We start from the raw sequence: 25924 nt of genomic DNA on the forward strand, positions 1-25924 counted from the left end.
CACTGTGCGATGCTGCGCTCACACACACACACAGACAGACACACACTGGCAGAGACACGTGTGTGAGCTGCAGTAGAAGAAACGGCCGAAACCGAAACGAAAGCAAACAAAAAACGGGCCGAAAACACAAAAAAAGCTCGTGATCTTCGGGCGCTCTCTTCGCGCCGCTCTCTTCTGCTGCCGGCAGCGACGTCGGCAGAGACGCCGACAGAGACGTCGACGGCATGCAAACAGGATCTGAGCGTATATTACGTAGCGCCGGGCTTTAAGCCAACATCATTCCCAAGCGAACGGCCAGCGATCAACGTTTGGCCCAGCAGCACCCGTCAACGAGAGCGATAACGAGCAGCTGATTTTGCTTTTGCTCTTGCCATTATCCATTATTTTATCTGGCATCAAAAACAACAACAATTGCACCTGAGATCTGTGACAAAAAACCAAAAAAAAAAAAACAAAAAAAGTTCGAAAAAACGGAAAACGGGGGAAAAAAAAGTGAAGTGAACTCTCCGGCGCAACGCTCTCCCGCTCTCTCGGCTCTCTCTTTCGGCGAGACTTCGGCTCCGGCTCAGCGACTTCGGGTCGCCTCTTAAAATTACTTGCAAAGTTAATTTTAGTCTCGGCTTTTAATACCGTTTTAGTGCGTTTTCAAGTTGGTCGTGCTTTTCTCTCTCTCCGACCCGACTCAAATTCAATTCCCGAAAAATAAAATAAAATTTCGAAAATAATCCAAAACACACCATAGAAGAACAAATTAACAATATAATTAAATAAAATATCTAAATTACTGAATGTGACTTTTCGGTGACATATCCTCGTTACTTTTTTTTTCGGCTCCATTTTTTTTCCAACGGAAATGTAAACCATTCGCCCCCTAAGCCACCACCCCAGCTTCCTGCTTCGAAGTCCAGAACAAAAGAGCAACAAAATTCAATTACATAACATTTAATTGCCAAAAATAAAATATTTAAAAAAAAAACAATAAACAAAATAAAACCAAAAACAATAATATCATAATTCACGAGTTCAAAAACGCGCTCACCAATACAAAGGCGAACGCATTAAAAGACGGAAGTGCATTTTTTTTCGTTAAGCGGCAAAGCGGCGTATCCTGTTTTTTGGGCTTACACATACGTTCAAACACACACGCACACAAACACACACTGAGGACTGGGAGTCGCTCTCTTACGCTCGCGTATAAGAGTTTGCAGATCACATAACGGTAAGTGTGTAAAATACGTCTTATAAGGATAACAACTTAGGGATCTAACGAAAATATGCACAGGATTCGAAGCCTAAAAAATAGTTAATGGAAATAGTTTTTAATTAATAATACCAAAGAAGAGAATAATTTTATTTCGTTCCAAATTAAAATAGAATTTATTTAACCCAAATGATTTTATGTTTTATACAACAAGTGAAAATGTTCCAAGAGTAATTTTTATAAGAATGTAAGTTTTTGTCCTTGAAGCTGCATTAAACGTGGCTAGTTAATATGGGTTCATACATAGGTAATACAAAAATAAAATCTATTTCACATCCTAAAATTTGCATTTTTATTAAAAAAAGCTTAATTAATTTCGATTTCTGTACTTTGTCAAATACTAAAATTAAAGACGATGAAGATTTATCTTATAAATTATATTTAAAAAAATTATTTTGAGCGCTTACAACATACAAAATTATATAAGAGAAAAAGTTTAGAGAATGAATACATTTATATAACCTATCTCAATAATGCACTTCATTGAAAAAAATAAAAACACTCAAACATTATTTGCAGCTAATAATCATTTTGCAAAAATACAACGAACCGTTTTAATCATGAGAATTCATTTGCAAGGGCGAAAAACCCAAGACCCAAAACAGCTGTCTGGCGCAAAATATAAATAAACAAATTGCATAAACTTTTTGCGGCTTAGTGAGACCCAAAACAAAAAGTAAAACAAAACAAAATAGAAATAAAATAAACCAAACAAAGCAGCAGTGGAAGTTGTTAGGCAATTCTAATGAAAGCCAAGTGGGCGTGGCAAATGGGGTTGTTCCCCCCTTGAGTTGAGCTAGAAGTTAAGTTATGCCGAACCGATACGTCTTATGTTAAGCATTAGGAAAATGTTATTTTAACAATGTTTTATCTCTATATTTTACTTACTTGAGTTATCTGCGCTTTGAGTAATAATTTAAAACTATGGTAATAAGGCAAGTTTGTGTTACAGCCCAATTTTTGCACCTAATTTATTTGTGCCCAAGCTTACGATAATCACTTTTCTCTTGCTAAGTTAAAAACTGTTGCCTATTGAAACTTTCGAGTTCAGAAAATGAGTAACTTTCAAATGAAGGGCGACGTGAGTTAATGAGGGTTGAAAATAAAAGATTTTATGAAAAATATTATAATTATATTTACCAATCTGTATTGCAATAATATCAAAATATGTGTTAACATTTTCAAAGAACCAAATTAAGTATTTCCTCAACATCTAAAAGCCCTAACAATTTAATAAATTATTTTTGAGTGAAAAAGGCCAAAAAAAATATAATCCCTATACTAATCATAGTAATTTTGATTTAAATCTGGTCAGAAAATAAATACATTTTAAAACTGATTTGAATTATTGTTGAAGAAAATAACTAGGTCGTATTTAGTTTTTGCTAACACTATTTGCTTGAATTTCCTTACGCACACGCATCGTAATGTCGGATAATTTGGCACAAATGGCATTTTGTGGGTGGTCCACACCCACACGCCCATCTAAGGCCATGTGACGCTCTGTATCTGATAGATACTGTTTGGGACTTGGGATTGGGATTGGGATTGGGGACTGGGGGACATGGGGTCTTGAGATTTTTGATTTTGGCATGCGCGATGCGGAGACACGGGGCGTTATTTAAGCGCTGGCCGCGCATGCGCAGCTTGTCAATCGGCGTCGGCGGCTTACGGGGCTGCTTTTATGGCGTATATGGCTTATATGTATTATATGGCTTATACGGCAGGCAGCTCACATCTGTCGCCCCGGATCAGCATAGAAAACTTTCACTGGGATCCACTAGCGCTTTTTTCGAGTTTTCGATAGCCAGGCAGCATGAAGATGCGTTGCAGGCGGATTTCCGCACACAAATTGCCCACTTGCAATGGCAATTTGCATAAATGTTGCGATAACAAATCACCTAGAAACAACTGCCGCTGACAAACAGAAATACTAATACTAAGTTCTAATTAAAAGTGCTGGCCGCCGGGGAAAAAAACTAATTAACATTTTTCGAGCGCCGCGCGGAGCGAGAGGAGAAGCTGAAAAAGCTGAAAAAGTTAAGTAAATAAAGGTGAGAAAATCAATTCATGACGACTGCGGCGAGTCAAGTGCCCACTTGAGTGGAAAATCAATGCACTTCCGCAAAAACGAAACAAAAAAATCCAACAGCAAACAGAGGCAAACACAGATACAAATCAAACTCTATTTTTAATTATGAAATATTTATGGCACAATAAGTCGCACAATAATTGTAAAAATTCATAACGGTACGGGTAATAGAACTCGATTACATTTACCAGGTTTATTAAGCCTTATTTAATTATCGGCTTGATAATTACCCAACCAAAATATATCCGAGCAATTATTTTAACGCTTTGCAAGCAATTAAAAATTGGTTGCCTAATTAAACTATAAACTAAACAATTACATAACTGAATATTCAACAATGAGAATTTCAGTCATTTTTTCCATGCAATCACAAAATAGTTTTATTAACAATTGTTTTAAAATATTTAAAAATAAATTACTTTATTACGAAGTCAACATCTTGACATTTAAATTTATAAACCTTCATTGGAAAAATTTTTAGAAATGGTAAATAATAAATTTAAAAAACTTTAAAAAAGTTCAAAATTAATAAACACATATAATTGAAAATAAAGTCTTTAGAACGACATCCAATAAATTCTTGTCATTTAAACTATCGATTTCGAGATCAGGAACTTGGCCATAAATATGCGCTTTTACTCCCAAACATGGCCATAAATTGAGCACCTCTGTAGTAATCATCATTTAAAATAGATGAAAACAAATACCCGAATTATTGTTCTTAATGACGAACGAGTTTCTCAGTTAGTCGGTCATAAATCAATCAAAAATATAACGAAGACAGCGATAAAAATGGCGGCAACTAAATTATGGACTTGACCGGACACAAAATTGAGCTTAGAGCAGCTTATATATGATTTGCAATTTATATATATCACTCAAAGCGAGAAGTTTTCTTTTGTTGATGGGTAAACTTTCTTTATATTTATGATTAATTTACCTATAGGTGATTTTATGTATTTATTCACTTTTTTCGGGGCTGTTGACGTTGCAGATATAAAAGAAAACAAAACAAAACGGAGCGAAACACAATGCTGATAATAATGTCTGACTTCTGCGGCTGCTATATGGCAGCTATATCTGTTGTTGATATCGTGTTGCGATCGTTTACACAACAACTTCGTCTTGAATGACAGCGACGAAGATGACGGCAGCTTTACTTTATTACTCATCCGCCCCGTGGTCGCACTACGCCGCATCCTCGTTGGCACGACCAGTGCCAAATGGCCCGGTAAATATTGACCCCCGCCTCGTTAACACACTGGGCAAATCAAGTTTATGTAAACTGCAAATTAGCAGCACAGCCTCAACGCCAAAAGCCAAATTGGAGCGTCTTCTTGGCCCGGCCAATGTGTTATCACTTCATTAAAGTTGGCAACACGGCAAACAGGCGCGCCCATCATCATCAATTCGAATCTAGACATCAAGGTGTAATTAGTCAGCCGATTCACTCGATTTGCATTTTTCGGGGAAGTGGCCAAAACCCAAACTTCAAATTCAGAACCAGACTACGCTCTAGTCTGATAAAGAAGTTAGCGAAACCGGTTAACACAATGTGTGGTGGTTAAAAGTGGGCTTGATAATCGTGCTCTGACTATAGAATTCACTGAAATCCATGCTTGCACGTAATCGTTTATTTTCCCGGAATTCACTATAGCATGATAAAATGGAGAGAATAATATATGTTTAAATGCGCCATTTATTCACCTCTTTTATAACGCACAAAACTGTTTTTAACACTAATCCTGCCTTTTATTTATTACGCAATTTATGGCAACTCCATATATTTACCTTAATTGTAATGTTATCCATTTGCAAGGTTGCTAGATAAATTCTATAATTTAATACCATGGGATTATTATTTAAAAGTAGATTATATAGGCACCTAGAAAAAAGAAGATTATAATATTTATCATTTACTAACTCTTATATTCAGAATATTTTTTGGGTTAACTTATTTTTGTGTCCAACAATTTATTGTCGCAGTACGTGTTAAAATCCGTAGCCAACATTGCATAAGCCCCGAACAGCAAAAGCCATGATCGGTGACAAAAATAAAGCTAAAACTTGTTTACATCCAATATCGATATACCATATATAAATAAATATGGATCATATATATGTTTGTAGGTTTCTTTTGTTGACGCTGACGAGTTGAGTTTCTTTTGTGAATGAAATTAACATGAGCACGCTTGTAACCTCTAGAATCGGAGTTTCAAGGCGCTGGGAAAACTTCCAAGTTGTAGTCAAAAACTTTCCATTAACAGGCTCCGATCTGGTGATGTATTTTTTTTGGTTTTACTTTTTTTCTCATAGGGTGGCTTTCACCCAGAAATGAAATAGAGGAAAATAAATACGGTAGCCAACCGGCCACTAACGATCATTATCGTGATAAGGCGCGCTGTGAGTTTTATGATCAGGTTTTTATTGTTATTTGTAGCCAAATAATTACCAGCTCCCTGCGATAAGAGCCAGCATATGACCAGCCACGTCGCTGATGGGACCGAATCCGATTCGGATTCCGAATACGGGTATATGGGTATACGGGTATATAGCATCCAGACTCGTGGCCGCTGACAGATAAGATTTCGTATTCGTTTTCCCACTCGCGTTTCATAATATCACAGAGTGATATGATAGTGCTAGAAGCGTCTCAATGGCAAACATTGAACTTTGATGTGCTATGCGATTATATAACACGTTCATTATGCCCCATTATGCCTCTTTTTTCTGCCTTTTTATTTATTATTTTTTTGGACGGGCTTGGGAAAGGCCCATGCTTTGCGACGCAAAAGCGTAGAAATACCAAAAACCCAACAATTGAGTTTAAGCCGCAGGCTGAGCAAACACTTAATGGCCAAAAGCAGAGGCGGATTTGTGATTTTTGATTTATTTGTCCGAAAAATACAACCGGACAGGTGACACGGCATTATTTTTCTAACAATCTTTTCACGCTCAAATTCTTACCATTATTTACTTCATAAGACATTTAGTAAGCTTATTTTACGGATGATATTATTAGGAGTTTAAGCTCTCTTGGCATTCTAATATCATTAATTGGTATATCTGTGTCAACAAATTACACAATTGTAGTTCGTTGTTAAGCTCCTGTTAAATAAAACATGATCTTGTTGCCTAAAAAGATGTACTTGGAAAACAGGCTTTATGATTTCTAATTTATTTTGCTTTAAATACACAAGCAGACAGGTGACAGGGCATTATTATTCTCGCATAATCTTTTCACGCCAAAAATCTTGCCGAAAATAAATTCCTTGAGCAAGAAAATGTGGGTTAAGTAAAGAACTCGGTTCTGTATCGCTCACATAAAGTGGCCTCTAATTGTTCTTACGATCGTAAAGAGACTGAAGCGGAAGTTATTATGACAGATAAAAAAAAGGTAGCGTAAATGAAAAAAAAAAACAAAAATAAATAAATAAAAACGACAACTAACTGAAAACGAAACTGAAGCGGGCAAAGCAAAAAAATGGAATTGAAATTGAACAGAATGAAAATGAAGCTTAATGCAATGTTTTGTCAGAACACTTTTTTTGAGAAGTTTATTTTTATTATTTTTGTGTTTGCCGTTTGTTTGCCGCCACTAATTGCATTCTAATCGCGGACGAAGGTCTCGGTCTTGGCCATTTTTAGTTCAGTTCGCTGTATTACGCGGTGATTTGTTGGGTTTTCGTTTATTTTTTGCTGCTGTGGGAAGCAGTTGGCCAAGATGTGCAAAAATGTGCACACGCGGCGAATGAGCAATGCTTGCCCGGGCAGCGCAACGCCGCGTATACTTGATGTGGCGAGAAAAAGATTTTTCTTGAATGTTGCAGAATATTTTAACTTTTCTCTCAGTTGTAAACAGTTTGTTTTTACACTTAACTCAAAATAAATAAATAATAAAATTTAAATAAATCTACAAATAGTGTTCTTAAAATTTTCTAAATAACAGAAAAGTGCTAAACAAAAAGTGCCAATTAATTTGTATTTATAGAACGACAATTATTTTTAAACCCAAGAAATCATTTTGTGAATGGCCGTGAAGTGTACTACACCTTATAAACTTTTCCTTATACTAGTTTCAAGGATAATGCATTTTTCAAGAACCTTTCATTTTCTTGTACAACCCGTTGAACCGTTTTGATTGAAGGAATTTACCTAGACCCTGGGGCTCTTCAGAGTCACTTCCTCTTTGGGACCTAATCCCGACCAGCTTTTATGGCATTTTTATTGTATAACGCTCTATAAAGACCTGCTGATAGCGATACGAATCAATCGATTTATGACCGCATGCGGTAATCTTTACGGCCCACGCCAAATCAATCAATTTAAATTTGATTAAGCCGTGATTTCTGATTTCAGCCATCCCATACAGGTGCACGGGGTATATGATATATGACGGGCATGCCGATTACAGCCTGGTTATACCAATATAATGTTTTATGGCCAGCCAAATCACGCGAACTCACTCGACGCGGTTCAAATTGGCCGGGCGGAAATTGGCTAACCCGAGCCTTAGTTCATATATAATATCGAAAACAAAATAATGCCCATATATAACATATATATATGATGTATGGCTCGGGGACTCTGGAAATCATTGTTATTAATACGATTATTGTGTGCACAGTTGCGTGTTAATTTCACTGTGATTTTACCTGGGAGAATTTTTTTTTGTTTTCCTCTCTATGTTTTTATTATTTTCTGTTTTGTTTTCTGACTTGTGGCCATTATTTTGTGTAGCCGCTTTTTCCCATTTTTCAATTTGCCCCTCATAATGCAAATCGCTTTGGGCCCCTGCCACGCCCCCTCCCGCCGCACGCCCCTAGGAGATTAACTGTTATTAGGGCCTTGTTATCAAATCGAGAAATCAATCGCCTTTGTGGCGATCTCGTTGACATTCGTCAACAATTAAAAGCCAAGATTTTAATTATATCACATAGAGATACAGTCCGGTAAACGGACCCGCATTGTTATTAAGTAATTGTCGTACAATTGCGTTTGGCCGGTTCAATCAACTCGGCCGACAGCCAACAAAGCGAAACCATTTTGTTTTGGCGTTTTGGCCAAGTTTGGAGTTGCTTGTTTTCAATACTTTTTGAATATTAAGTAAATTTAACAAATACAATAAATAAATAAATAATTGTTATTGTATTGTGCAAACAATACAAAATGTAGTGATTTATAAATTGGTAATACGTTTTTTTTAACGTTTTTAACCTGTTAAAAATTATTTTTTAATTACTGCTTGTCAGTTATCAATTTCGTTGGATTGCCAACTCTAATTTCCTGTGGAAACATCTCGTAGAATTCAGGCTATCAAGTGTCTAATCAGATCTGGAATTTCACCCCCAAAAATCCTATGGCATAAATATCTCCAAAGAAATCTCTGAACAAATCGCGCATACGACGTGTGTGCCGCAATCTCTAATCCCCTTAGACAATTTGTCGCTGGTCGCTGTTCGCTTTTCGGTGGTCACTTAAGCGATTTGTGTTGTTACTTTAATTAAAATATATGTACGCGCTTCGAGTATCGGACACTCCAATAATGAAATGAAATCAGCAGCTAAAAATATTGGCTATAAATAGGCAAATGGCCACAAAAAGTGTATGCCCACATTTGAGTGTAAGGCAAGTAAGCGGCGACGACAGAAAACCAGTTGGGCCCCCAGCCTTTTTTTTTTTATTTGTTTAGCCCACTCGGGATCCCATGCACGTGATCAGCAAAAAATTGTCATATATGTGTGGATATTTTGTGAAATTTTCTGGCAACAAACCTGATTGTCGGAATTCACAACAGAAACCAATTTGAATTAATCAGATATCAATCGATAGAAGTCGCGCCGCAGAAGCCAAGAATAGCCGGTGATTTGGGCACATTTCATCAGTTGTTATTCATTATTTTGACCCATTTGACTTGGTAACAGGTCTCAAGATCCCGTGAATCATTTACATTATTATTTCCCTCGCTGGCAGCTTTTCCTGCTTATTTCGTTTATCAATAGTGCCGATGGTTAAGCCTTCGATTGGCTATGGTTGTTGTAAGCCTTATGCCACTTCCATTGTTGTACTCCGCGTGATAAGCTGTCTCTATCAATCAGCCATTGACTTATGTCGATGGCCTCTCGTGGCTTTAGGGCTTAAGTACACACCGAATCGAAGATTAATTGATTTTAAACGATCTACTAGTCCGATACGGCTGTGAAATTGCCATACAATGTGTGCATTTTTAACTATCCATAGAGTTTTAACATGGGCTTACCGAATACTCATGGCTGTAAGTTGGGAAAACCGATGTAGTATCTTGAGAAGTCAATCAAAAAATACAACTCAAAGAGCTTTTTAAAAAAAATGTGTAATTTATGTTACGCGAAGAAATGGAAATATGTTACATCAATAAAAATCAATTACCAAAAATAATTTATTAATTATATTTATTGTTCTCTGTATTTTTAACTATGCCATTAAGTTGTTTAAATTGTTGAAATGACTGCTTGATTCTTAGATTTTTTGAAGATATTGAATGCCAAGCTTCACAAATAATTTTCTCTGTCATCGTGGGTTTATTCAAATGCTCACCAATGCCAATCGAAGTGTATTGTTTTTTTTCTTGGTCTTGGCATTTTTTGAATTTGGTTTTTTTGGGTCGCAATCTGGGTCAGTCAAATAGCAAATACTTTGTGAAGCTTCGAGTCGCGATCAAAGCTCTTGATTTCCCCCTCGAGCTGGCTCTTCCCTTCGGGCCAGATCCGCAACGAGGCTTACTGGCTTTATAGCCGACTTTATGCCGACTTATGCCCGATCGGTGTGTGAATAAACCCAGGCATGTGTCAAGTGCGATACCCTTCGACGCGGGCATCATACTTTTATTGACACAACTGCCGCCAACAGTTGGATCTTACTATTAGTGAGCGGAGTAAAAGGTTTTTATTTTCTGGCAGCTAATCGTTAAGCGATATTTTGCTGCACAAGGAACAAATATTTACTATCGTTTGAGGGTACAAAATTTATTTTGCTTTAGATTTTTCTGATAAATCAAAAACATAGTTGAGTAATTAAAAAAAGTTTAAAGTACATAAATTAATTTCAATCGCTACAATTTTATCAAAATCTCTTATACAATAGAGATAGTGTAATTTATTTATTTAAATTTTGTAAAAAATTATAATGTATTGATATGCATGAAACATGTATATTGTAGCCATTTTTATTAAGTCCTCAAGCCAAATTTCTTTTTTCCTTACTTACAAATAAATTACCAACTATTTCTATTTGTATACTGATCCCAATCCTCGGGGCAATTTCTAGCGTCATTCTTCATTAGCGCCTGTCACTCGATTCTCGACTTTCGAGTGGCCAACATTATTGATATCCCGATATAACGGAGACTCTTAGTCATAGACACTTGAGCCACTTCCACGTTGAGCCGGAAATTAGAGGCAATAAACTAGTGAAGTTAAACGAAACAAAGAAAAACGGTAGCGAATACATAAAAAAAACTCCCTAAAACCCGTGCACACGATTTATGATGAATTTATTGCCCGGTTTTTCGCGTAACTTTGTTCCAATCATTATCGAATCGGTGAATATTTACGATCGCCGGCATCGCGGCATCGAAATCACAGTCCACATAATCACGCGCTAATAACCGCGATAACTTGACCACAAGACGACGGGCTACCGAATTCTCCGATAGGATGAGCCACCAGTCATGGCACCACCCATCCATACAACCAACAAAACCAAAAAAACCCAAAAACCAAAAACCCCAACCACCCAACCACTCAACCACTCAACCACCCACCGCCCGCCGTACGCCCTTCGATCAACCCGTGCGCGTTTATTAATTAGAATTTATGGTCTGGCTATTGTCGCGTCCATATAGAGACAATAAATAGCCGTTGTATATGTTGTTGGAACCGCCTAATCTTATCGTTCCCGGCTCAGCTCTTCAGTTTTTCGAATGGGCTTTCGACAGGTGAAGAGTTCTCCTTCATTCTGTCGCCCAGGAGCGGTCGTCCCACCCAACTGATCCAAACTGATTAATTCAGGGAATTATTTATCTCGAAGGGTTCAAATGAATATGGAAGACAATCCATTTCTGTTTGAGCAAAACAGTTATCTTCAAGTGTTTCTAAAATACTAAAAGAAAATTAGCTTATTATCGAACTCATCTAATTATTTTCTATTTAATATAGATTTTATAACTAATTAAAGATTTTATAGATCATTATAGATATAAATAAACTATCCTATCAAACTAATCCAAACTGATTAATTCAGGGAATTATTTATCTCGAAGGGTTCCAATGAATATTGAAGACAATCTAGTTCTGTTTCTGGATAACAGTGTTTGTAAAAAACTAAAGAAAAATTATGTAATTACTTACTTTTTATTAAATATAGCTTTTAAAACTTATATAGAGAAGAACCAATTTTGTACCAAATATAAAGAAATTCTAAATTTAAAATTTTCTGCTGTGGTTTCCATCTAAAAAGTAACTCATTATAGTTAGAATTGAATTTTATTTCTAAGATATATTTATCTTAAAAGCATTGATCAAATTAAAAATCGAACAAATTGTTTATAAGTCGCAAAAAAAGTGCACAAAACTAAAAACCCTCATGGGTGTAATTTTCGAGCCTGAACCGCTCCTGAAACTTGCCACACGCCATAAGGGCCATTGAGGTTTTGAAGCGTGGTCCGGACCGTTAGATGCCACGCCCCCTTGCCAAGTGACACCCACCTAGAGCTGCTGCTCCTTGGCGGCGCGGTTATCTTGGCCCACGGAATTGGCAAACGCAAATCAACAAAAAGCAAATCTGGCCAAAATGAGTTAACAACAAAGCTACAAAAAAATAAAATAAAATATATAATAATGCGGCTGCGACGGGGACGGCATGGTGGCTCTATCTCTGTCTGATTATTTACAGTTAGCTCCGGCCAGGCGATAACCTTGCCCACATATATCTTGGCCAGCTCTTGGACCGCCATTTGCGATTACCTGGTGGCAATGGCGACTGCGACGTCGACGTCGACAGCGACGTTGACAGCGACGCCTGCCACTAATCACTCCAATTAGCTAGAAAGTGCTTTTCGTTTAAAATTCGCACGTTGTCGCAGTTTCTTGGCATTGTACTGCGAGGCTCTGAGACAGCCACTTGGCCATTTGGAGTTCCCTTTTTTGGTTCAGGTTATTAAGGCCAGACCCATTCAAAGTTCGAGTACCGTGTCCCAACCGAAGGAGCCGCACTTTTTTTTACCCCCCGAATCAAAACTGTGAGTGTGTTGTTGCCGCCAGTGAATATCCTGTAAAGCCCAAAGAAAAACTCTATCAAATACAAACCCATAAATACAATAAACCAAACCAAACAAAGGCAAAAGAGAAGGAGAAACAAAACCCCCATTACTAATAACCAAATTCGAATGCAGAAAAAATAAAAAATTGAACATAATCGTAGTATGTAGTAATAAAAATCAAAACAAGACATTTGCAAACCGACAAACTTGAATTACTCTATAAAAAGTATACAACTCGTTGAACAAGTGCTATAAACTATACAGTTTAAGGTTTTCCACTGGCATACAAATAATGCAATAGGTTTTTTTTTTTTGTAATTTTGTAATTGCGGAAACTAAAACAGTTCCGCGTATCAGGAAAAGTTTTAAATATTTTATAGAAATGTATCGTTTGGCTTAACACGATACAATTTGTCTCTTTTATTTGACAAATTTCTTTTTGACCCAAAAACTGTGTTAAGTTGATGTTTTTAAAACGTGTTAGTTACCAGCAAATATTTGTGGGCAAGAATATGTGACTTTGCAAATCTTTTTGTGTCCATTAAATAAGGTAAAATCCAGTTCAAAATATTTTAAAGAATTTATTATTGGTTTTTTGAGAGATTGAAGTATCCTTTTCTAGGATACTTCAAAAATGTAATAAGTGCAAAAATAGTTAGTTTTGTAGTTAACCTACAAAATATATAAACATATACTTAACCAAAACTTGTTCTTAATCCAATGATCTTACAATATTCGTAGTTTCCTCAGGGTATCCCTAAAAGGTGCAAAATTCGCTTAGACTTTTCACACAAAAGAGGCAGCTTAGGTGAAGGGCCCCGTAGCAAATGGGAAATAATAAATAAAAGCGAGCGAATAACAAAAAAAAAACTTTTGGCACCAGCCAATTTGTAGGCCACTTAAGTCTCGATCTGCGCGCGGCGAAGATAATGCAGATTGTCTATAGCCGATTTCGAAACGCGATGGAAAGGGAAACACGACTAGTCGAGTGTTATGGAGTTCCCGACTTTGATGAGTGCGTTATTTCGCTAGAATAATAATTGAAATTGAAATGCTTTTTTTAATGACGTTTGGCGCGTGTCGCGTTTTTTATATGTATTATTTCTATATATACAGTAATCGTACATATAAAAAATTAACCCACACGAAGCAGCCATAAAAATCTTTGGCTTAAATGTAGACAACTGCCAATTGCCTGCCAAATTCGGATAATAGAAATATGTACATATTTCTGTATATATATTTGTATTCTTTATAGAATCGTTGGCGGCGTTTTCGATTTCATTCCAATGCATGCCATCAGATATGTGCAATCGGGGAAATCCGCCGAAAGTATATCGCCGATCGGCTTATTGAAAAGCGAAAACAACACGTGCTGGCCGAATATTCTGGCATGCCCAAATATATATACTATATTCGAGTCGATTTTTGCCAGCTGTTTGGCTCCAAAATAAATTAGCATTAGACGGCGTCGACTTTGTTGTGTTGACGTCAGTGGCCAGTAGCAGCTTCTATATGAGCTCTATTAATTATGGCCAGGTTGTTGTGACTTCGTTTCTGGACCTTTGTAAATAATAGATAACCGAAATGACCGAATTACGTCGTATTATCTGAGGTATTATCTGCGATAATAACCGAACCTAACCGAATCGGTCTCGTAATCGTAACAGATACTTAAACTCAATAATCGATTATTGTCTGGGCAAAAACCCCTGACTGTTTCGCCCCCACATGTAAATGCTAGATCATGGCCATTGGAAAACTAATCGGAGTCACTGTTCTCGCTGCAAATTCAACTGTTTCTGCCATTACACAAAGTCCCATATGCAAAGGCTATAAAGTCACATGCCGGACTGTGACGAGTCACGGGATTGCATCACAAAAAAGTCTCTCAATGGCTACGGTGACTGCTAAAAGCCCTAATCACTTAATGAAACTATTAAAAAGTCACAGCTTGCTAAGAAATATAGGCCTGTATGTCTTGCTCAAAGTTTAGATGAAAAGTTAATCTGCCTTAATCGTTTAAAAACCTAACTTGAGGTATATATTTAATGCAGTATTTTTTAAAAAACGGCATCGTATAGCTTAACTAGTACCTTAAACATTTCGTATCCATTATTCTAGAGCCCATTTCACTAAGAGCCAAAACTATATGTTTGACAAAAAAGTATAGTTAACCAACAAATATCAACAACCATTTCAAAAATTACAAGTATGTTGTCAATCAAGAACACACAGTAGCAAAAAAATAATTACAAAAATTAAGCACCGAATTTAAAGCCACCATAACTAGCTATTTAAAAAAAAAAAACAGCTTACACTTTATAACTGGTCATAAAGTATAAATTAAAAGTTTGTACCTAAAAGCCTTTACCCCTATAAAAAACTGGCAATCAATTACCTCTGCAGTTTAATAACACTAAAAAAATTTACTTAGTTTTAGGAAAACAAATAATATTTAATTTATTTTATTTATTTCATTTTATTTCATTTAATTTCATTTTATTTTATTTTATTTGCAGTCACGTGTGGAACTCTTCCTACACGTGACTGCAAATCGCAATCACTAGGCCAGGCCATGGATATTTTTGGTCTATATCCTCATCTTTCGATTCGTTTCGGTTAGTTTTTGGTTTTTGTACCTGTTACTTAGCATAAATAAATATTAATTTATGTAGAATTGTAAAAAGAAACCGCACCCGGCGGTCATCAACGGCATGATTATAAGCCATAAATTTTTTAGCATTTTTATGCTGGAGTTTTGTTTATTTCTGTTAGCATTGTTATTATCGTTAATTTTCGTTGTTTATTTCCTTTGAGAATTTCTATGCCAATGTCTGGCCATAAAAAGTTTACCCAATTTTTTTAATTATCATTACTGGTTTTTTTTGTGAGTGTGTATTTTATATATACATTTTTTTTTGTTTGTGTGTCGTCAGGGGTTTCATTGTGTTTTGTCGCTTCAGTTGAGGGGCCTGAATAATAGTTTGGATACCGCCTAATATGCAATTAATTGGACATGAACTTGAACTGCGGCCGGAGCGGGTGGCGGGGGATGTCAATTATAAACAATTAGACAATGGCAAAATTGGTAACCAACCGCTGGGAACACGGGCCAAATGAATGGGGAAGACTTCGGCAGAATGTTTCTGAATCTCAAACCGATTCGCAATTGTTCCTGGGCAATAATGTGTTTGTATATAAGCTGACAGTCAGTCAGTCAGTCAGTTAGTCAGTCAGTCAGTCAGTCAAGCAGTCAGTGGCCATCAATTTGCCTACGAAATTTCCAACAATTATGGCTCGGTCCAGGCCATTTTCAATAACGAAAATCTTTCTGTATTGAAGTTATTAATTTTTTTTTTTGCTATTATTGTTATTACCTTTGTTGAATGTGTATTCGTGAATCGAGTGCTTTGCACATTCGCATTCACAACAAATGGCTTTATAATCGTCTAATGGTATTTTACATGTCTTTATTTTCGCAGCCAACATTTCTCTTGGGTTAATTGATTAACCAGGCCCAAATAAATACAAAAGGGAGCGGAGAACACAAAGAGCCAGCAAGATGACTGGTTTCACAAACGCCGGTTTCGAGAACGATGAGCCCGTCAAGGTGAGTGTTCCGTAGTGCCTTTTTGGGGTCTGGTCTGGGTCCCAAGTAGTTCTCTCCCCGTGGAGTGCTTACCTGAATTTCACCTCCTCATTCATCTTGAACAAGTGCTGGACACGTCAACGTACCCACAATGAAATCACCGGCCCACAAATCTTGTAAACAAAGGCAGGCGAAAAGAAATCACGAAATTGGGCTCATTATTTTGAGTTCTGCATAATTAACTAATAACTCTTCCTTAATTATTGAACGTGTACAAGCAACAGGAAGCCCCATACTGAAATTAAATCAGGAACCCTTACTGATTACTAAGTTCTAATGGGGTATGGTCGCCCTTCTTAGTAAAAGCCAAATAATTCCTTGTTTATTTCCTAAGCGTATCAGAAGGCCTATAAACACCAAGTATTATAAAAATACCTTACAAGGTTTTTACTTTTAGTAGATTATCTAGGCTTAGGTAAATTAACAACAAATTGTAGCCTTACTCTTTTTAATTAGTTCTCCCATAACATTTAATTTGTATCTTTGTGAAAAGATCCATTAAATGGTTAATTAGGTTAAGTATTTATAATAAAATCAACTGGTGTGCATAGAACTATCCCAACTGGTATTCCAACTCAATTTAACAGTTCGCTTCTGGTATATAGGAAGTCTTTTCCCTTAGTTTGGATTTAATTATAGACAGAACTTGACACTTTCTGCAAACTGTACAGTGGAAATACCCAGCCTAGGCAATGCATTAGCACTTTTACACACACCTGGATCAAGTTTCCATCAAACGGCTTGGGTATTTCCCGGGTTCGCATAGAAGTTATCGAAATGACCATAAACGCTGCCACTTGAAAATTGTTGTCACATTCTCACATAGTTGGCCGTTTCGTTTTTGGCATTCATTCATGCATGGACGCTATAGCATTTGGCCATATAGCTTATAAGCTGGATTACACTTATCGAGTGTCTGGGGCCGTTTGTTTTGTTTTTTGTTTTTTTTTTAGTTTTTTTTTTTTTATTTTACTCATTTTTGTTGTGTTGTATTGTATTGTTTTGATGTTGAGTTAATGACTGTGTTTGCCTTCGCCAAAGAAATCATGTTTTATAATGACACGCGTCACAGTTTTTATGATTGGCCCTGTTGGGGAGGAAGTGTCCAATAAACCGAAAAACCCGGGCGAACTAAGCCAAAACTCGGATGGCGATGATTCCGATGATCATTAGCATTTGGCCACTCCTTGGCTTTTAATGAGGCGAAATAAATTTCACCTCAAGAAACCGAAATCCGAAAACAGAAATCCGAAAACTGAAAACCGAAAACCGAAAAGCCGAAAAGCCGAAGACCACAAATCGAAAAACTCACGAGAGAAGCAGAAAGGCAGAAAAAGAAATGTGACAGCAGAAAGCGCTAACCACACAAATATTTATAGATGTGTCTTAGCCACAAACTTGACCAGCCAGCTGATGGCCAACCGATTTGGCAATAAATAAGGTAAAAGAAACAGAAACGGAAAGAGCAGAAACTAAAAGAAAAACACAAGGCAGGCAATCGAACAGCAACACTAACGACAGAAAAACGTATTGCACAATTAAAGCACCGACAAGGTTTCATAATAAAATATTGCCAATTTACAATGGCCCCACCCCCTCGCAAGAGGTTCGATACCCATGCCCCACCCTGTAATCGGTTCTTGAGAGGCAGAGACATCGAAACCAAACTCGTTTTCCTCGCTTTGGTCAACACAGAACCGCAGCAGCCAAAAAAAAAAACAAAACAAATAATATACGAAACCAGAGAACGTCCAGCTAACAAACCTACAACGGCGGTCAGAGAACTAAAACTTTATAAGGGCTAACTTAGAAATACAATTTTTTCTAATTGACAGCTGAACAATAGATAACTAAGCAATGTTTTCTTAGATAAAATATTGGAGATGCATATTAATAATAAAGAAGTGAAAACGAATTGCTTTAAGATATGGTCATAATATTGGCATCTTATAGACATTTTATTTACCATGGCCTTTATCGTTTTGAACGGACAAGGACTAGTGTGCTGACCGCTGCTGTATGTAAAACACCAAAGCCAAATGGCATGTAAAATGGTGAAGGGGATTTCCAGGGGGGAATTGTGGGCTGAGCAAACACGAAACGTGCCGCGTTTAAAAATAAAACGCAAATCTCGTGCGACGCAGCGCGTGCGCAACATGTTGCCACACATACACGGACAGAAGAACCCACACACTCACACACTTGCAACAGGCAGTAGGTCGCTGGCAACATGTTGCCAAAAAAGGCGCCTTTACACTGGAAAACAATTTATTTTAATTTAGTCATTCCTATCTTGTTGATTTGTACTTTAATAGACTTTTTTTTGCTTACTATACTTTCCTGTTTTATATCGTTTTGGACTATATCTTACTGACTTGTTTTATTTAATAAAAATAAAGTATTTATTATTATTCAATTTATAATTGTTTATATAACAAAAATTTGATGTTTAAATTTACAAATTTTAAACACAGCACTTTAATATCATGTGCATATCTGATTAATGCTTAGTTTGTTTGAAAAAAAATCTTTGAATGTAACTAGCTGCGGTTGCTAAAATAAAAATACTTATTAAGGCTAGAAAGCGATCAAATATTTTTTTTTGGTGCATACACGCAAACACACTTGAAAAAATATATATGAAAATCGACACACACCTGCGGCCACCATCGAAGAGACGGTCCGCTCACCTGGCCGCTTTTAACTGGTTTGCGGCGGTTATTGTTTGTCTCAACTAGCGGCGTCGCTGCCAACACTCTCGCATATCATTATGGCCCCTGTGGACTGTGCACTGGTGCACTGGCATTATTATTACGCGCACTTGTTCCAAAGCTCTGCTTGCTCTGCTGTTTCTTTGAAAAAAAAAATTGAAAATAGAAAAAAAATGGGTGAACAAAAATTAAATATCAGCTGTTAGCGGGAAAAGCATGCCACAACAAACAAACAAACAAACCAACCAGCACACATACAATACGCACTACGAGAAAAAAGGAAAAACAAACACAGACAGTTGAGAGTGGTTTTCCAGTTGGCTTTGTGCATTGTCATGATTTTTGTATCTTTTTTTTCACCTACCTTGCCATATGCTAGCCCAAATTTATTTGCATTTATTGCATTTGTGGTGTAACAATTGTAATCAATAGCAGAAAATCCCTTAAAGTCTATTATAGTATAACAAAAGTTTTCGCTGGAATTCATAATAACAATACTCAGAAAAATGATGCTCATGATTGGCTATTAATTAGTTTGTTTTTCATTAAAGTATGTATTTCGATATCTGTGCATCGCCCATATTCATATGTATTAACCCTTATGGAGAAAGATTTGCATTTTACATACACAGGGCGTATGAGCAATATGGAGTTTTTAATGCCTACTTTCAGTTTTCCAAGAGTTGGTCTGCACTTTAATGTTTTTTTTTTTTTCACTTAACCTTTAATTTTATATTTCGTACTCGTTAATTAAATGCGATATTTAACAGTTCCAGTTATTATTCCTTTTTTTTTCCTGTGAGTGTTTGCTGACGTTTTTAATGGTTTGCCATTTTTTTTACTGTTTCTGTTTTTGTTTTTTAATACAAATTTAAATGCAATTTTATTATGCTGATAAGCAGCGAGGGGATTTTTGTATCTGAAATCTGTCTGCAATTTGCATACAAACAAAACGGGGTTTCTACAGTCCCCCAACTCGTCCGATCTACCTATTTCCTTAACTCTAAAATCGTGTGAACATCGGCAACTATTATGTGCTGTAATTAAGTCCATATTGTTGGCAGCAAATGAAAACAAAAAGTCGAGTGAACGAGAAAAATACAAAGAAAAATAAAAAAAAAGGCAAGCACAAATTGTAATCGATTGGGACTTGCATAACAGCGCGTGTGGGTTAAACCGACCCCCCGCCGCCCCCTGCGCAGTCGACGCCCCTGACTACCGATGTAACCTTCTTGCCCTGTGCGGTGCATGCAAAATCGCCATTTTCGGAGTGGCTTTGGACCCGGGTCTTGCTCTCGGTCAGTTCTCGGGACACGCCGGGCACTGCGAGCATTTTGATGGCCATTTTAAAGGCGAAAAGGCGAAAAAACGAGAAAAGGCCACGCCACGCATGCGCAATGCGAAAAACGCGCGCGAAACGCGAGCAAAACGCGTGCGGGCTTTTTAAATTGATTTCGGATTAGGCCAAATTTTTACCCAATGGCTTTTTTTTTAGAAACTAAAAGCGTAAAATGCGCCAACACATAAATAATTAATTAATGTGTAGTGTGTCGGACAGCAAGCAACGCCAGAAAATGAAAGCTGGAACGGGGTAAAACGAAGTCTGAATACTCTACAAATAAAATAAAATTTATTTAATTTATATCCTTAAAAAAAAATAAATAATAATCAAAGTTTTTTTTTTTTGTGTTTTGGTTTGAAAATCTTATTATTATTAATAAATATTTATATAAAGCTTTTATACAAAACAAGTTTACTAGAAAATGTAGTTTTGTTTTGAAAGTTATATAAATTCATATTTTAATATTAAAACTAGGGATATTAAAATGTTTGTGCATTAATAGTTGGGGTTTATTTAGGGGTATTACACACACTTGGCTTTAAAATTGGTTGTTTTTAATTAGATAAATATTTTTTATTTCTTTCCTTATAACATTTTGTATTTCTCACAGTGTATTAACAACCTAAAGAAGATAAGTTTCGATTACCAACCATGCTTGTGTTGAACCATTTAAATACATTTGTTTAATATCTAAGCGCACAATATGAAAGTTATCGCTGCTCCGAAAATGAGGAGATAAGAAAGAAAGTAGGATCATGCTCATCCATCCATCCACTGCCCCTCGCCAACTGGCGATGCTGCACTCCTCGAGATCTCGGTGATCTGAGTGTGAGATCTGCGGTGACCAGAAACTAAAAATCAAAAACCAAAAACCAAAACCGAATGCCGATCTGTTGCCACTTTGCTTACGATATCTTTTCTTTGCTTGCTTTTCGTTTATTTTTAGCCAAAAGCTGGTTTCGAGCCCGACACCGCCTCGCTGCGAGAGAAAGTTGTGCTGAATCCGGCCGAGAAATGGCGCATCTTAAAGAATATCTCGATCATCTCGATCGCCTTCATGGTGCAATTTACAGCGTTTCAGGTAAGCCAACCGCCGCCAGCTCGAAAACTATTTCGAAATTTTGAATCACATTTATGTATGTTTGTTCATCCTTGTCGATACAATATTATATAATATATGACATCGTTGTTGTTACTTAACATAGTAAATATTAAATGAAAAGTTGATGAAATCCCGCATTTTAATAGAGAACATACAAATAACAATTGCCCAACATATGAGATAATAATAATAGTAATAATAATAATAACTTTTATTGAATATTAATAATTTTATGCAGCTAATTTCAGTAGTTGTTCTTCGACCTATTTAAATCTTATGTAAAATAAATGTCCAAAGGCAAAAGGTTTTAATAATTTCGAAATATATTATGCGATCCCCGAACGCTGTGCTAACCGAACCTCCAATTCTAGGGCACGGCCAACCTGCAATCCTCGATCAACTCGAAGGACGGCCTGGGCACTGTGTCGCTGAGTGCGATCTACGCCGCCCTGGTGGTCTCCTGCATCTTCCTGCCCACCCTGATCATCCGCAAACTGACGGTCAAATGGACTCTCGTGTGCAGCATGCTCTGCTATGCACCCTACATCGCCTTCCAGCTTTTTCCGCGATTTTACACATTGGTTCCCGCCGGTATCCTTGTGGGCATGGGCGCCGCACCCATGTGGGCGTCCAAAGCCACCTATTTAACGCAGGTGGGACAGGTGTATGCTAAGATCACGGAACAAGCTGTGGACGCCATCATCGTGCGGTTCTTCGGCTTCTTCTTCCTGGCCTGGCAATCCGCCGAGCTCTGGGGCAATCTCATCTCCAGCTTGGGTGAGTTAAACAGTTACACACTGGGATACGTCCACGTTAACGAACGAACCAGTCTAAATTATTATTTTCCTACCGATGGTTATTTAGCTCATATCAATCGATTACTGATGCCAGCTATATTCAGTAAACGATTGATATTACCCGAAAAACAACCACCAGCAAAGGCAAATAATTTTTTATACTGATGATATCAGTAACCGATCAGTAACCGATCAGTAACCGATCAGTAACCTTATTAACTTGCCTAAACAAACAACATTTACAACAGTCCCAATGTGCCAAGTAACACTCTCTACGTTTTCTTCTTAAAAATTCCTCTCATAAACATTTCCGAAAAGTCAACAGCAATCTTATCAAGTCATAAAACCGCAAAGATTGCAGAGACCCTTAAATTAACTAAGTATTAGCTTTTGATTTTGCCAGCTACTGAAAATCATAAAACTGGCAGCCAAGTCATTCGAAAGTGATTACAAAGCAGTTTTATTAATCTCCAATTGCCGGAAATCTCAAAAGTGCTATAGCATAATGACGAAATGTTGATAGTTTGGTAAATTCAATAATTTAGGGTCATTCAAATCGGACTGGCTTGATATTGGGGGGCACTGGATAGTGTTTTACGTAATCATATTCGTCTTACTAATCCGATATGCTTTGCAGTCCTGTCCAGCGGCGCCCATGGCGGCAGCAGCAGCTCAAACACGACGATCAGCGCCGAGGATCTGGAGTTCTGCGGCGCCAACTTCTGCACCACCGGCAGCGGCGGCCACGGCAACCTGGAGCGTCCGCCAGAGGATGAGATCTTCGAGATCTCGATGATCTACCTGTCCTGCATTGTGGCCGCCGTCTGCATCATCGCCTTCTTCCTGGATCCGCTCAAGCGGTACGGTGAGAAGCGCAAGGGCTCCAACTCGGCCGCCGAGTTGTCCGGCCTGCAGCTCCTGTCCGCCACGTTCCGCCAGATGAAGAAACCGAACCTGCAGCTCCTCATCCCGATCACCGTGTTCATTGGCATGGAGCAGGCCTTCATTGGCGCCGACTTCACCCAGGCCTATGTGGCCTGCGCATTGGGCGTGAACAAGATCGGCTTCGTGATGATCTGTTTTGGAGTGGTGAATGCCCTCTGCTCGATCCTGTTCGGATCGGTGATGAAGTACATTGGCCGCACGCCCATCATTGTTCTGGGCGCGGTGGTCCACTTTACCCTCATCACCGTAGAGCTGTTCTGGCGGCCCAATCCCGACAATCCTATCATCTTCTACGCGATGTCCGGACTGTGGGGAGTGGGCGACGCCGTGTGGCAGACGCAGATCAACGGCCTGTACGGTCTGCTCTTCCGCAGGAACAAGGAGGCCGCCTTCTCCAACTACCGGCTGTGGGAGTCCGCCGGCTTTGTGATCGCCTACGCCTACGCCACCACGCTCTGCACGCAGATGAAGCTCTACATCCTGCTGGCGGTGCTCACGCTCGGCTGCATTGGCTACGTGATCGTCGAGATCCTCTACAGGAAGAAGGTGAGTCCAAAGCGTCATGGCTTTAATAGAGCGCTTGATGGCGGAACAGTAGTCCTTGAAACTTGGTTGATATTCATTAGGATCTTAGACCTTAACTCATATACCTTGATCTTAAGCCATTACAATTTTGTTGAATATTTTATAAATTTTTCTACTTATTTAGTTGTTTGTATTTGTATTAGGTGTTTTTTGTTTTTAAATGCTTTATTTTACCTTGACTCTTGTGCCTAAAAGTAGGCACGCGTTTTCCACATTGTTTATGTTCAATACCACCTTTTTTTTGTATATATTTTGTGTTTATTGAGTTTAAAAAGTAGAAGCTTATGTATTTTTTTTCTATAACCTACTGTTGCTAGAATAAGCAACTTATATAACAGTGATAGCAAAATTACAAAATTAATTAATTACAAAATAGTTAACATCATTACATACAAATTCCTAAAAACTACGGTGGACAAATTAACACCTTTACATTTTTTTTTGCTGGATCTTATTATGCCTTCAAATTGTCATATTCTAGGGTATTTAATATTAATTAAAAGAAGAGATAAAACAAGTATTATTTTATTTTTCAATTAATTTAAATTTTTAAATTATATGCATAAATTATAAATTATCATAAATGAAATGCATAAATTATACGATTTATTAAATCCGAAATTGGTATATGCCAATAAGTAGGCTACTGAATTAGACCGACTGAGGACTTACGAATTTTCCATTTTCCTTTGCAGCAACGCAAGGTGAAGAAGCAGGAGAAGTTGGAGGCGGCGGAGAAGGAGAAGGAGGCCGCCGCCGCAGCTGCTGCTGCCGCTCTGGCCGCCGCCGAGGCAGGACCAGATGGCGTCGAGGAGACCGACGACGAGCTGGACGATCTCGAGGAGGACATTGTGGTCACGCGCCTGTAAATGTTTTATTCTCCCCAACAAGTACACCCCCAGAAAACCCAAAAACTCCCTCACAAACCCCACATTCCATCAAGTTATCGATAGAGAAAGAGAAATTACCAACTGGAAGAACCAGGAGCGTTATCGATTCAGAGGTGCTCGGCACACAAAAAAAAACATTCAAATTGGTTATCGATACAATGAAGACTAGTATAGGTGTTTTGCATACCTATCGAGAGATAGAAGAACGCTTCGTTATCGATAAAAATATCAACTGGCGCCGATTGAAGGCCGATACGCGTTGCATACTTTTGTGGTTGTAGTTTTGTAGTAGAACATTTGTACCCCTCACCCCCGAAAACCCGCTCCTGCAAGAGATACAATTTAGCTCAAAGTCCAACCGAGTTTGACTTAACTTTAGTTTGTACATACAGAGAAGAGATCGAAAAGAGCGAAATGCTAGAAAATGCAAAAGCAGTGAGAAACCCCGAAAATGCAAAACTTTTGTGTGTTAGTCTAGGTGTAAGCACACTCTTACTTTGTTTTTATGCACGCCTTTTTGCAATATAAATTTATCGAATGGTACTTATCGAAATGATCCATAATATCGATAAATTTGTATTTGCAATTGAAGCGTTCGTATAAATGTAGTATCACACATCCATACAAACACACGCACACATGAGACACACACACTGCAACAGTGTGCGTGTCGACGATGCCTAACCAATTGTTATTTTATTTTAAAGCGTACTTTAACTATAGTGTATCCCTTAACGAAATTTGTAATACCACTCTTTTTTTGTAAATTGAGTTTTTTATTTTTTGAAAAAGAAGAAAACGTGATAGTCTAAACACGCCCACACGAAACACAAAACAAGTCACAAAAAAAAAAAAAAACAATTATATGAAAATAGTCAAATTTGTAAAGTTAAAAAACTACTGGCCTTAATAAAATATATATTTGAAAAATATATAAACGACAGATCAGTGCAAAAATGAAAAACAATCAAAACGAAAAGCAATTAATTAATATATACAAATATCTTTAAAGAAAAGAAAAAAATCTAGTAGGCAAAATGTTATATACACATTTTTTGCTCAGTATTATGTTTTAAACTAAATTTAAGCGAGTTATTGTTTCCTGTTTATATTTTTTTTCGTAAACACTATTTTTACGATTTTTCGTTTTTCGATTTCGAGTTTGATTTTTCTTCTTCAACAACAAACTCCCTGCGATGGCAATTAAGATTATAGACAAATCTTATGATATACCATAAACACATCTACA

The 25924-nt window shown here is 37.4% G+C and overlaps 1 protein-coding gene across 2 annotated transcripts; it reads left to right on the forward strand.

Moving 5' to 3' along the window:
* Window positions 1-261: 261 nt before the first annotated feature.
* LOC128264501 (UNC93-like protein) lies at window positions 262-24792 on the forward strand. 2 transcript variants are annotated; one of them, XM_052999999.1, is made up of 6 exons: window positions 262-1219; window positions 16137-16264; window positions 21303-21437; window positions 21830-22235; window positions 22893-23746; window positions 24481-24792. In XM_052999999.1, exons 2-6 carry the CDS (start codon window positions 16217-16219, stop codon window positions 24652-24654), a joined length of 1617 nt encoding a protein of 538 aa, XP_052855959.1. In that variant the 5' UTR covers window positions 262-1219; window positions 16137-16216; the 3' UTR covers window positions 24655-24792. The 2 variants fall into 2 exon arrangements, with proteins under 2 accessions (XP_052855959.1, XP_052855960.1); XM_053000000.1 differs by lacking the exon at window positions 262-1219 and adding an exon at window positions 12472-12630.
* Window positions 24793-25924: the final 1132 nt, after the last annotated feature.

The sequence above is a fragment of the Drosophila gunungcola genome, unplaced genomic scaffold (genome assembly GCF_025200985.1).
Source record: "Drosophila gunungcola strain Sukarami unplaced genomic scaffold, Dgunungcola_SK_2 000071F, whole genome shotgun sequence".
Classification (NCBI taxonomy): Eukaryota; Metazoa; Arthropoda; class Insecta; order Diptera; family Drosophilidae; genus Drosophila; species Drosophila gunungcola.

Excerpts from the sequence above, each read along its gene's own strand:
- LOC128264501 (XM_052999999.1), top strand. The coding sequence starts at position 16,217 with ATGACTGGTTTCACAAACGCCGGTTTCGAGAACGATGAGCCCGTCAAG. Across the intron at positions 16,265-21,302 it reads AGAACGATGAGCCCGTCAAG|CCAAAAGCTGGTTTCGAGCC; the intron begins GTGAGTGTTCCG and ends GTTTATTTTTAG. Across the intron at positions 23,747-24,480 it reads AGATCCTCTACAGGAAGAAG|CAACGCAAGGTGAAGAAGCA; the intron begins GTGAGTCCAAAG and ends TTTCCTTTGCAG.